At 42.0% G+C, this 12646-nt stretch overlaps 1 protein-coding gene across 2 annotated transcripts in view; it reads right to left on the bottom strand.

Annotated features, from left to right (window-relative positions):
• The window catches only part of RALBP1 (ralA binding protein 1), a 39754-nt gene that overhangs the window by 1707 nt on the left and 25401 nt on the right, over window positions 1–12646 (bottom strand). For both annotated transcript variants that reach the window (XM_061399932.1, XM_061399931.1), the window contains exons 4-9: window positions 11005–11354; window positions 9464–9625; window positions 8342–8473; window positions 4224–4331; window positions 488–609; window positions 130–253 (exon numbers count right to left, since the gene is read on the bottom strand). In XM_061399932.1, the coding sequence (XP_061255916.1) occupies window positions 130–253; window positions 488–609; window positions 4224–4331; window positions 8342–8473; window positions 9464–9625; window positions 11005–11354 (998 nt within the window). The remainder of the gene's footprint in view (window positions 1–129; window positions 254–487; window positions 610–4223; window positions 4332–8341; window positions 8474–9463; window positions 9626–11004; window positions 11355–12646) is intronic.

The raw sequence follows: 12646 nt of genomic DNA, 5'->3' as shown, positions 1-12646 counted from the left end.
GTCCGAGCCCCTGCCGGAAGGAGAGACAGCAGCCCAGGCCCATAGGCCCCATGTGAGGAGAGGAGCGAGTCCGATGAGCACGATGCGGACCCCAGCGCTCCCGAGGGCAGCAGCCCCGCGCATGCGCACCTCCAGCTCCTCGTTCTGCCGCTGCAGGTCTTGCAGGATGAGCTGCAGCTCGTCCTCGTCCTCGCTCTCGCTCTCACTGTCCGATGAGTACTCCTCGGTCTCGCTGCGGCCGTGCTGCTGGCGGCTGTGCGGGGACAGGACAGGGCAGGGAGCGCGTGACCCACCCGCACAGACAGGCTGGTGGTCTGCTTCTGGACTGTCCAGCTTTCTAGCGGGTCCACTCAGGATAAGGCCCACCTCAGAGGTAACAGAAGGTATGGAAGGGGGCGCTCTGCCTGGCCCTGTCACAGGAAGGGCTGAGGCTTGGACCACCCTGCTCTCCCCAGAGTCCAAGTGGAGCCCTGACCCCTGCCCTCACCTCTGGATCTCGGCGATCTCCGCCCGGAGGCGCTCGATCTCTTCCTTCTCCGAGGCAATCTGTCGGCGCAGGAACTGCTCCATGGCTAGGAGCTCCTCCTGCTCAGTCAGGATCTCATTCTCCTAAAGCAGTGACACTGGTGAGCACCTCTGAAAGTCTAGGAAAGGTTGCTCTTCTGGGGTCTCCTCTGTCACCCTGAACTGTTTACGCCCATACACACAACACTGGGGCTTCTCGGGTAGTAAAGAATCTGCCTGCAATGCAGGAGACCCGGGTTCCATCCCTGGGTGGGGAAGATCCCCTGGAGAAGGAAATGGCAACCCACTCCAGTATTCTTGCCTGGGAAATCCCACAGACAGAGGAGCCTGGCAGGCTACAGTCTGTGGAGTCACAGAGTTGGGAGTTGGACAGGACTAAGCAACTAACACTTCATACACATACGTTAACACACACGTTATAGGAAAGCTTGTAATGCACAACCCTAAAATACCCAGTTTACCTAATTTCAAGAAAAGCTTTGAGCAAAGGTAGACTAAATTGTTTGGGAGGAATGACTAGATTTTCCTCAAGACATAAAACGCTACTTAGGAATCCTTGTTACGTAAAGGATCCACAAGAGGCCAGCCAGCAGGCACACAGCAGAGTACTAGGGACTGTTTCTACCCCCAGCCTTTCTGAACACCTTCTCACAGAGTCTGAGGGCCACAAGGGGCCTTCGACAGTGTCACCAGGGAAGAAAGGCCCCGGCGACGTGCAGCTGTTGTCAGTATCACCTGAAAGCAGAGTTGGTGATGGAAAAGTCTTTCCTTCTCAACACAAGCTACTGTCCTCCTCAACCCATGTCCCCAGGGATAATATTTAAACAGTAAATATGCATTTAACAGAATATGCGTTTCTAAAACTGACATCTGTCCAGGATCTAGCTAGCCCCTCCAACCCAGAGAAAAGATCCACAGCAGACAAAACTTAGGAGAGAACAGAGATGGAAAGCTATAGAAATGAGCTGGAAGCAGCCAAGGCCTACATTTCTTTCCAAACTAACAGGTGGCAGGAGGATAAGAACCTGTGATCAAACGTGAAAGGCGCTGCAGTCAAGTTCACTTTAAAGTCAATGGCCCAAAGTCTCCCGTGTGCATAAGAAACCCACAGAAGTCTCCAGTGTGTATAAGAAACCTCTCTTGGAGCTGTGCTCCTCACAGTCCCCAGCGTTTCTAAACACAGATGCTTATCCTTTTTATGAAAGCTAATGTTCCAAGAAACACCAGGATGAAAACTCTGAAATAAAGATGCATCTGGGACCTCACTCTCTCTTCAGGGGAGGAGAGTTGCATGACCCTGGTAGGCGTGACAGAAAAGGACTGAAACTTGTAGGACTTCAGTTATCTCTGGGACACAAGGATGGTTCAACACAAATCAGTGACTGTGATACAGCACACTAACAAAATGAAGGATAAAAATCGTATCTCAAAAGATTCAAAGAAGCACTTGAAAAAGTTCAACATCCTTTCACAACAGAAACAAAGTGAGTATAGAAGGAATATGTTGCCATGATATAGCTGATATGACAGGCCTACTACAGATAACATGGTACCCCAGTGAAAGGCTCAAAGTATTTCTTCTGAGATCAGAGAGAGGACAAGAGGCCAGTCTCACCACTTCTGGTTATGCAGTACTGAAGTACCAGCCAGAGTAACTGAGCAGGAACAAAGGTGTCCCAATTGTAAAGAAGTAAAATTGTCTATTTACAGACAACATGATCTTATACACAGAAAACCACAGAGTCCATCAAATAACTGTTAGAAGTAATAAATTTAGGAAAGTTGCAGGATACAAAATCAACATACAAAAATCAGTTGCATTTCTACACACTAACTACTATCCAAAAAAGAAATTAAGAAAATAAATCCATTAAACAAAGAGGTGAAATATCTATATACTGAAAACAATAAAATACTGATGAAAGAAATTGAAGACACTAAAGATAAAATGAAAGGTACCTCATGTTCATAGATTAGAAGGAATAATATTGTTAAAATTTCCATACTACCAAAGTGATCTACACATTCACTGGAATCTCTATCAAAATTCCAATGGGGTTTTGAGGTTTCCCCCAGAAACAGAAAAAATAATCCTAAAATTCATTCAGAACCACAAAAGACTGTAAGAACCACAGCAAACATTTTTTTTAAGCCAAAGCAATCTTAAACAAAAGAACAAAGTTAGAGGCATCACCCCACAACCAAACAGTCCAGTACTGGCATAAAAACATACACATAGACCAATGGAGCAGAACAGAGCCCAGAAATAAATCCACACACTCACGGTCAACTGATCTTTGACAAGGACGCTAATAAACAATGGAGAAAGAACAGTCTCTCTAATAAATGGTGTTGAGAAACTGGTTTTCCACAAGCAAAAAAGTGAAACTGAACCCTTACCTTCTCTCACTACACACACATCAATCACCTCAAAATGGACTAGAGACTTAAATATCAGACCTGAAATCATAAAATTATTAGAAGAAAACACAGAGAGAGTTTCTTAACATTGGTCTGAGCAAGAATTTTTTTAGATATGACCTGAAAAGCACAAATATACAACAGACAAATGGGATTGCATCAAACTAAAAAGTTTCCACACAGCAAAGAAAGTGGAGTGAAGAGACAGACTACAGAATGACAGAAAATACTGCAAACCTTACATCAGTTGAGGGGTTAGTATATATAGGAAGAAGTCGAACAACTCTATAGCAAGAAAACAACCCAATTAAAAAATGGGCAAAGGACTTAAATTGACATTTCTCAAAAGAAGACATTGAAATGGCCAACAGATCACTGTCACTCATCATCAGGGAAACGCAAATGAAAACCACAATGAGCTATCACCTCATACCTGTCAGAATGGCTTTTATCAAAAACACAAGAGGTAACAAGTGTTGGTGAGGATGTGGAGAAAAGGAACCCTTGCGCATTGTTAGTGGGAATATAAATTGGTACAGCAACTGTGGAAGACAACATGGAGGTTCCTCAAAACTACAAAGCAGAGCTATCACAGTTCTAGCAATCCAGCTTCTGATTGTATAAATGTAAACAGAACACTAAAGAGAGATGTTCACTGCAGCATTATTCACATCAGTCAATATATGAAAACAGCCCAATGGCTGATGGATGAATGGATATAACAATGTGACACGCACATATTCATAAAACATAAGTATACACATGCCCACATAAATATACAACATAGACAACATAAACATACATATATATGTAACAAATATATTCTGACGTAAGAAGGAAATCCTGGCATTTAATAGCACAGATGAACCTGGAGGACATGATAAGTGAAACAAGCCAGACAGAAAAAGACAAATACCATATGATTTCACTGCTTATTTGTGGAATCAAAAAGTTGAACTCATAGAAGCAGAGAGTACAACTCCAGGCCTTGGAGAGTGAGTAAAATAGGGAGGTACTGGTAAAAAAAATACAGCTGCACTTGTGTTGAAGGACTGTCTAGAGAGGTAATGCTGATGACGACGCTGTACTCAATGGTGGATTATGCCACGAGAGAGTGTCTTTCAGGTGCTCACATCACAGAAGGTAACTGTGAGAGGGTAACTGACTGTAGCAATCATTTCACTGGGTGGAGGTGCATCAGATCATGTGTATACCTTAAATATATATTTTTCTTTTTTTTTTTTAAAGATCTTGCAAAATAGAAGAGGTACACTTACCTGGGCAAGAAGAATATTTATGACTTCCTCGTTTTCATTCATTTCTTCTTTGGAAACATCCTCTTTTGAAAGACTGGCTATTTCTTGGGCAATCTTGGTTTCACATTCCTGTTCAACAAGAGAAATGGAAGCACTGCTCAGCCCACTGTAACACAGTCAATAAACTTACACTGTCCCCATTCCTGAAATTTCCTCCTCAGCTTCTGGAACGGAAACACTAAGAGTGGCACAGCCAGCAGAACCTCTGGATGGGGCATCTGATAAGTGGGCTTTGACAGTAACGTGTGGATCTCACGCTGTGGATGTACTGGAGGAAAATGTTCGGTTCTAGCTAACGTGCTCAGCATTTCTGGAACCTTCCCATATAAACTGTCTTCCATGATCCTTCCTGTTTGGAGGGGGTCTACTTTAAGCCTACAGTTAGTTGGTTTTGCCGATAGTACCAACGGCAAGTAGCCATTGTCAAGTCAAGTAGCCACTGTCTATCACAACACCAAACGTCTCCAACACCACAAAGTCCCCTTGGGCTCCTCCGCCACCTGTTGCCGCTGGAAACCACTAACCTGCTTTCCATTGCTCTGGTCTCACCTTCTTTTATGTTTCATATAAACTGAATTAATCAGTAAGCAGTCTTTTTCCTGGCACGTTAAATTTCACAACTCATCTATGTCATATCAGTAGTTTGCTGAGTAACATGCAAGGATATGAATGTACCCCAGTTTGTTTATCCGTTCACCAGCTGGTGGGCATTTCAGTCCTTTCTACTTTTGAGCTACTAATAAGACCTGTAAAAACCACTAAGTATCTGCTCTGGGAGGGAACATGCCTTCTTCTGCTAGATAAACACTTAGGAGTGGGATTGCTGGGCCAGATGATAACCTGATGCTTAACTCTGAAAGAAACTGCCAAACTGTTTTCCAAAATGACTGAAACAGTCAACATCAGTAAAGCAGAGCTCCAGCCGCTCTACGCTCCTGTCAACACTTGGTACTTTTGATACTAGTCATCCTGGCTGGTGCACAGTGGCTCCTCACTGTGACTGCGATCTGCACTTCCTCACTGATGAACAACCTTCACACGTGCCTCTTTATCATGCACATATAATCTTTGGTAAAGAACTTCAGTAAAGTGCTGTTTAAACTTTTGCCTTTTTAAAACTGAATTTTTATTATAATAATCGTACACTCTGGTGGGGGATATTAATAATGACTGAGGCTAAGAATATGGAGTAAAGGAGTATGAATTCTCTGTACCTTTCCCTCAGTTTGGCTGTCAACCTAAAACTGCCCTAAAAAAATACAATTTAAAAAAATTGGTTTGTCTTATTAAGTCTAAAGAATTTTAATATATTCTAGTTCAAGAACTTTATCAAGTGTCTGTTTTTTGCAAATATGTCACAGTCTCTGGTCTGCATGTTCATCTTTCTAACAGTGTCTTTTGAAGAGTATATTTTGATAAAATATAGTTTACCAAATTTTTCTTTTACAGTTCATGAATTTTTGTATCCTATTTAAGAAATCACTCAAACAGCTCATACAACTCAATAACAAAAAAAAAAGAATCAAAAAATGGGCAAAAGACCCAAAGAGACATTTCTCCAAAGAAGACATACAGATGGCCAACAAGCAAATGAAAAGATGAAATCATCATTGCTAATTATTAGAGAAATCCAAGTCAAAACTACAATGAGGTATCACCTCACACTGGTTAGCATGGCCATCATTAAAAAGTCTACAAATAATAAATGCTGGAGAGGGTGTGGAGAAAAGGGAAACTTCTTATACTGTTGGTGGGAATTTAAGTTGGTGCAGCCACTATGGAAAACAATATGGAGGTTCCTCAAAATACCAAAAAATAGAGTTGTCATACAATCCAGTAAGCCCATTCCTGGGCCTATATCCAGATAAAACTATAATTCAAAAAGAGAGTTGCACCCCTAATGTTCACAGCAACACTATTCACAATAGCCAAGACATGCAAACAACCTAAATGTCCATCGACAAATGAATAAAGAAAATATATATACATATATCTATATATAAACACATACAATGGAACACTATTCAGCCATTTAAAAGCAATAATGCCATTTGCGCCAACACAGATGCAACTAGAAATGATCATACTAAGCAAAGTCAGTCCCCTTATATGTGGAATCTAAAATGACTCGAACTTATTTATGAAACAGCAAAAGACTCAGACACAGAGAACAGACCTGTGGTTGCCAAGCAAATGGGAGCATGGGGGAGGAATAGACTGGGAGGCTGGGTCATTTTTTTCCACATAAATTTTTTTTTCACAGAGATTTTATAAAAGCTTACTAATTTCTACCCAAAATCACCTGTTTAAATTTTGATTGGAATGGAATCCACAGATGAACTTGGGAAAACCTAACATTTTAACAATATTGTGATAAAAACATATTTCTAATTTATTTATGTCTTTTTTTAGGTGCACTATCCAATAGTTCATTGCAAACATACGGAATACAACAGACGTGTGTATCTGATCTTGTATGTTACAGCATTGCTAAACTCACATATTCAATTTTGTATAGATTTCTTAAGATTTTATACAGAGACAATCACATGATTTGTATATAAAGACTAATTTCTCTCCAATCCATATGCCTTCTTTTTCTTGTTTTGCTGCACTGGCTAAAACACCTCCAGTACAATGTTGAACAGAAGCAGTAAAAGCAGAAATCCTTGCTTGTATACCCAATCAATCCCAGAAGAAAACATTCAGACTTTTACCATGAAGTACAATGTAAATCACAAGACTTTTTTCTGTAAATGCTCTTTATCAGGCTGAAAAGATAGAGTTTTTATTAAGAAATAAATGTCAAATTCTGTTACACACTTTTTCTGCATCTTCTGATATGATCTTATCATTTTTCTTATTTTTAGTCTGTTAATATAATGAATCTTTAAAAGTCATTTATTTCTCAAAGTTGAAATCAACTTGATAGAACCTTTGGAGCATTCTGTGAATTAATAAGCAGACATGAAGACAGCTTCAAGAAATTAGTAAAGCAGAGGTAAGCCATCCCATTCTGTCTTGGCTCTGGTTTGTTATGTCACAGTTCCTTTATCCAAGAGGGATGCAGAAGCGAGAAAGGAAGCCGCACCCACAGGGGTCAAGACCCTGTGTTAAAGGCTGATGGGTGACACCACACGGTGGACAATGACCACACGAGGCCTGGTTGGTCTGTCACTAAAACCTGATTCCAGGCCAAATCATGAAGGGACTAATTAAAAACAGGCATTGTAAGCAAAAGACAACCTGGTAAGCAGAGGAGAAAGGAAAATGCACAGAGGGCATCTGCAGGTCCTAGAGTGCAGGGCAGACATCTCGTCGCTGCCTCCTCTCTGACAAAGCCACCGCCACGTCCACACACACCACCAGCCCTCGAGCCAGAGTACTGCACTGTCTGGACTCTCAGCAGAACCACAACTGTGACCACCACGGACCACGTGGTCCCAGTCAGACGAATGTCAACTTGTGTTGACATTGGAAGTGCTCTTGGACCCTGATATTGAATGTGCACATAGGTGTTAAGAGGGGCCCAGAGATGTGGGACCTCAACCTCAGACTGGCCGGGACACTCACAGAGTCCCAGCACCAAGCAACACACTGAGCCAGAGGGAGACCGACAGTCGGGCTTGCAAACCCCGAGCTCATCCAGCAGAACCTGTCACCTGCCTGTTTCCAGGAAAAGAAAACCCCTCCTGACCTTCAGTACCTCCATGTGTAAGGCCTCCAATTCCCCCGCAGCCTTTGAAATGTATCACCACTGCACTGCTTCTCACCCTGGAAACCTGTTTACAAGTCCAACCAAGCCAGAAACAACAAAACTGACATCTTTTAGTCAAACAGTGTAATTCAAAAACTCAACTTCCTAAATTAAAGGCAGCACTTCCCTGATACCAAGCTGAAGGATCAATAATCAAGAACTGGAAACATGTGAACAAATCTCCCATCAGGGAACTTCCCTTCAGAAGGGATTTGTTGTCATACTTAAAAAAAATAACTTAAAATGGTATATAAAAGATTTTAGTGCATTCTTTTTACATTTCATCATAAACATGATATACCAAAATAATAAATTTACTCACTTGTCTTTTAGCTTCTCTCAGTTTTCTCTTGAGGGCTGTCAGAATTCTTTGTACTTCCCATAATCTCTCCTCTTTCGATAAATCCTTTATCCCGCCCTGTAGATCTCGATGTAAACAATTCAAAAGAAACTCCTAGAAAGTAATACACCACACACTGAATAGGATTTCACGTCTTATCATCTTAAAGCCACATGCCATTTCTAAAGATGCAAAATCGACTACTTTTCGGTTATCGTTAAAGAAATGACATAATGGCACAGATTGTGTTTTCAAGGCTATGACTGAAAAATCCTCCTTAGTTTTTCTGCCTGAGCACTAGGTTCTAATCCATCGGCACACATTGGTTCCCAGCAGTCAATTCACATCCCTTCCCCCAAGAATATCAACTACTAAGAAACAGGAACTTGGAAATGACAGGGAAGAAAAGCAAGCAGGGATCTGATGTGTTACATGCAAACAAAAGATGCAATAATAATCAAATGGAAGTAAATGTCTTAGTCTTGAGTTTCTTACTGGGCTTGCCAAGCACACACAACTGACCAGCGCTATTTCAGAAGGACAGTGGGAAAGCACAGGATCTGGGGTTAAATCCTCGTTGTAAAACTTGGTAATAAACCAGGTGACACAGATTTACCTCTGCCAACTTTCATTATTCTAATCTGTCAAGTAAGGCCAATAAAGCAGCCTTGTTCAGATAAGGCAACATTTTTGGACTGCTTACAACATACCTGGCACCTTGCTGAACATTTTTTAACACATTATTTCATTTAAGGTCATCTTCAGATCAAACCTAGGAGAGGACTCACTTTTAAAGGCAATCCCCAAGTCTTAAGGAGGTTAAGCAATGTGCCTAATTCAGTCAGTCAGGAGCAGAGCAAGAATTTCAAGCCAGGTCTTTTGATTTCCAAACCTGTGCTCTGTGTACCATGATATCCCGACTTAATGAGCATGAATCAGCACCACAAGGGAAGTTCTGGCCTTGGTGTGCCATGAAGAGAGTGCCCGAAAGCTACATACACACAGGAAGTGCTCAAGGACCAGGACTCATGGGCGTCAGCACCCCAGTCTCCCACAGGGTCCGCGTGAGGGTGGCTCGGGGGCCGGAGGGCGGCGCGCACACACCTGTCTCCGTATCTCCTCCTTGATGCTCTCCTGGGTCTCAGGCAGTGTGGGCATCGTGGCCATGTTAGACCATCGCAGGGGCTTCGTCACTTGCTTCAGTGTCACATTTCCAAAGAGCTCTTGCACATGTGTGAAAAATACATACAGAACACGATTGCTAATCTAAAAAAAAAAGGATTTGCAAGAAAAATATTAAAATCATCGTTTCATTTCATTTGTGTCTATTGCCTAAGTACCTTCTTTAATCTTCAGGAGTCACAAGACATGCTTCGCTACTTAATGGCCAATTTAAAGAAGAGAATGAGAAAGTACAGGTTAAGTGGCAGACTCAGCACTATGAGGGACTGGGGGAAAAGCCAAGAAAGGGACGCAGAGGCTGATTATCATTGATTTATTCTGTTTTAGCACTAGAGCATTAACTGATTTTTTAAATCCTATGTTCTTTATTTTCCAGTTACTATGAGGCATTCTAACACACGCGACTGGATCAACTGAGAAACAGGGGAGCCTGTGGCTACAGAGGTGGGCTGAGCATGGGCATCCCCACTCCAGGGACAAACACCTTCCAGGAAACTCCAAAGCTCAGGATGGAGGAGCTAAGACATCAGGATGTTAGGTGGCTAAATAGCTGGTAAAAGAAACTGTTTCCTATCTAAAACTTACTCTGACAACACACCTGCATTTTCTGTGACACCATCATCCCTATTATAGAAATACTAAGTAACAATGTAATATTTACCAAATTCTGAAAACTTAACTAACAGGAAATTTAAGGAACATCTTGTTTCCAAACTATAAGCAATGAGCAATGAAGGAATCTTCAGTGAAAGAAAATACACTGTTATACGTAGCAGTGTGCTATAACAGTGACCAACAAGTGACCTGGTGTATTCACCAAGAGGGCTTAAAACAAAAACTATAACCCCTCTCATTGTTCTGCCCTCTGTTTCTGGCCAGAGTGAAATATCAGTAACTCCAATAAAGGAACTCACACATTCTATGCCAGCACCAAGTGAGTAGCAGGAAGCGAAGACCAGGAATTTACATTATAAAGAATCACCACCCACCTCCTTGAAATGCCTCCCCAGGTTAAGATTCTATAAAATACTTTATATAATCTTCACGACTGAAATCTTCAGGTTAAGTCCCTGACCAAATGAATAATGTTAGGCCCCCTTGGGCCTGAGTCTGAATGTCTATGTGACATGATTGAGCAGTAATGCTATTTGATGGAGTAACTGAAATCTTCAAAATTCTGCAGATGAACTGGGACTGCAGGTACCCTGGCTCCTCCTCCACTAAGGACAGGTCACTGTCATCAGGAGCTGCTTCCAGACCTACACCCAAACCTGGACAATACTCATATTCCACAGGCACAGCTCAATGGCCAACCTGCTCACCAGCTTTCACGTCAACACCATCCACACTCAGGCCAAGCCCTTGCCCACTGTCCCTGGCCCACTGCTTGGTATGACTCAGCAATGGGAAGCGCCCTCGCCCCAACCCCAAGGGCCCACATGTGTGCCAGGAAGGCTGTGTACCTGCACAGTGGGGCTGAGCACTATGGAAATGTTCTGGATGTTCATTTTTGTTTCCAGTTCCTTGGCAATAACATGGTCCATGTGCACAATGAGCCAGGAGATGAGAAGGCGGCTGCACTCGGGCAGGTCTTCCAGCAGGCGCTGGAACTCCTGCACCTTCTCGGCCTCCGAGCTCCGGCCACACGCCTCCTCGAAGCGAGGCAGGAGCTCCTTGGTCAGCAGGTTCTCAGGCAGGTCCCGCAGGTACTGCTTCAGCAAACTGGCCACCGTGTTCGGTTCATACTCTTCCAAGTTTGGAGATTCCTCTCTGTCGTAGGCTGCTTTCAGCTCATCCACCTTGGATTTAATTCCTGAGAACATTCAAATTCAGAACAAAAAGAAGTGTTAAGAAAAAAATCAAACACACAGCTTTCTTCCCCAGCATGCCCATCATCACCCCTGGGGGAGATGGGAAAAGAGCCAACCTGGCACGTTAATTGTTTATCTGCATATCGTTCACACAATTCCTCCGTAAATAAGAGAGAAAGCTACACTCTGAGGACAAATTTAGCCAAACACTAAATGATAATGGAAAAACAATATTCAGAACAAATATCACAGCAAACACAGAAACATTAAGCAAATATGCCAATCGATTCAGGGAAAATATGTTTTTAAAGATTATGTAAGCAAAAGTTAAACTACAATTCGAGAATAAGCCTTCCTCTACATGAGTGGCCAACTGCTTTTTCTAACCAGTCACAAGACTGACAATATAAAATACAACTCAGTACACAAAAGCACGCTGCAAAAAGGTGTGGGTGAGTACTTTTTTTATAAATAAAAATTGTATCAAATGGAAAAGGTGAGCTCACCATCTAAATAAACTGTCTGAAAATTATTCCCCAATAAATACCTAATTTCTAATAATACCTAATATCTAATTTCTACATTTAAATTCTTTACATGTTTTCTTAATCTGAAACAGGGCTAGAACCAAAAAAAAAGTGAAACCTGGGTTACTAAAATCAAATTGTTTTGCTTTTCTTACTGGTCAGAAAGAAACACACATAAATGTTTTTAAGACACTAAGTATGTAAGTCTTGACTCCAGTCTGCATTTAAGACAGAATTCAGTGACACTGACTGCTCGCTCATGAGAGCACAAAGTAGCTTCCGCTGTCTTCAACACTAGAAACTTCAGGCCAAGGTGTGACGCCACACACACAGACCACCACTCGGCTGTAAACAAGAATGAAATCCTGCCGCTGGCAACAGCATGGCTCAACCTGAGGGTGTTAAGCTACATGAACTAAGTCAGAGAAAGACAAGGACTTCCTTTATGGAATCTAGACAAATAAAACAGTGAATGTAACAAAAAAGAAACAGACTCAGACACACAGAACAAGTTAGTGGTCACCAGAGGAGAGAGGAAGTGTGAGGGCTAAATTAGAGGTAGGGAACTAAGAGGCACAAACTAAATGCGCAAAATAAATACACTCCACAGTGCAGCACAGGGAATACGGCCAGCATTTCACAGCAGCTATAAACGGAGTATAATCTTTAAAAACACTGAATCACTGTGCCGTATCTCTGAAACTTAACACTGTACATCAACTATACTTCAATTACAAAAAAACTTTAGGCCAGTTATTAAAAACAAG

The sequence above is a fragment of the Bos javanicus genome, chromosome 24 (genome assembly GCF_032452875.1).
Source record: "Bos javanicus breed banteng chromosome 24, ARS-OSU_banteng_1.0, whole genome shotgun sequence".
Taxonomy (NCBI): Eukaryota; Metazoa; Chordata; class Mammalia; order Artiodactyla; family Bovidae; genus Bos; species Bos javanicus.
This window is presented reverse-complemented; position numbering and strand designations above follow the sequence as displayed.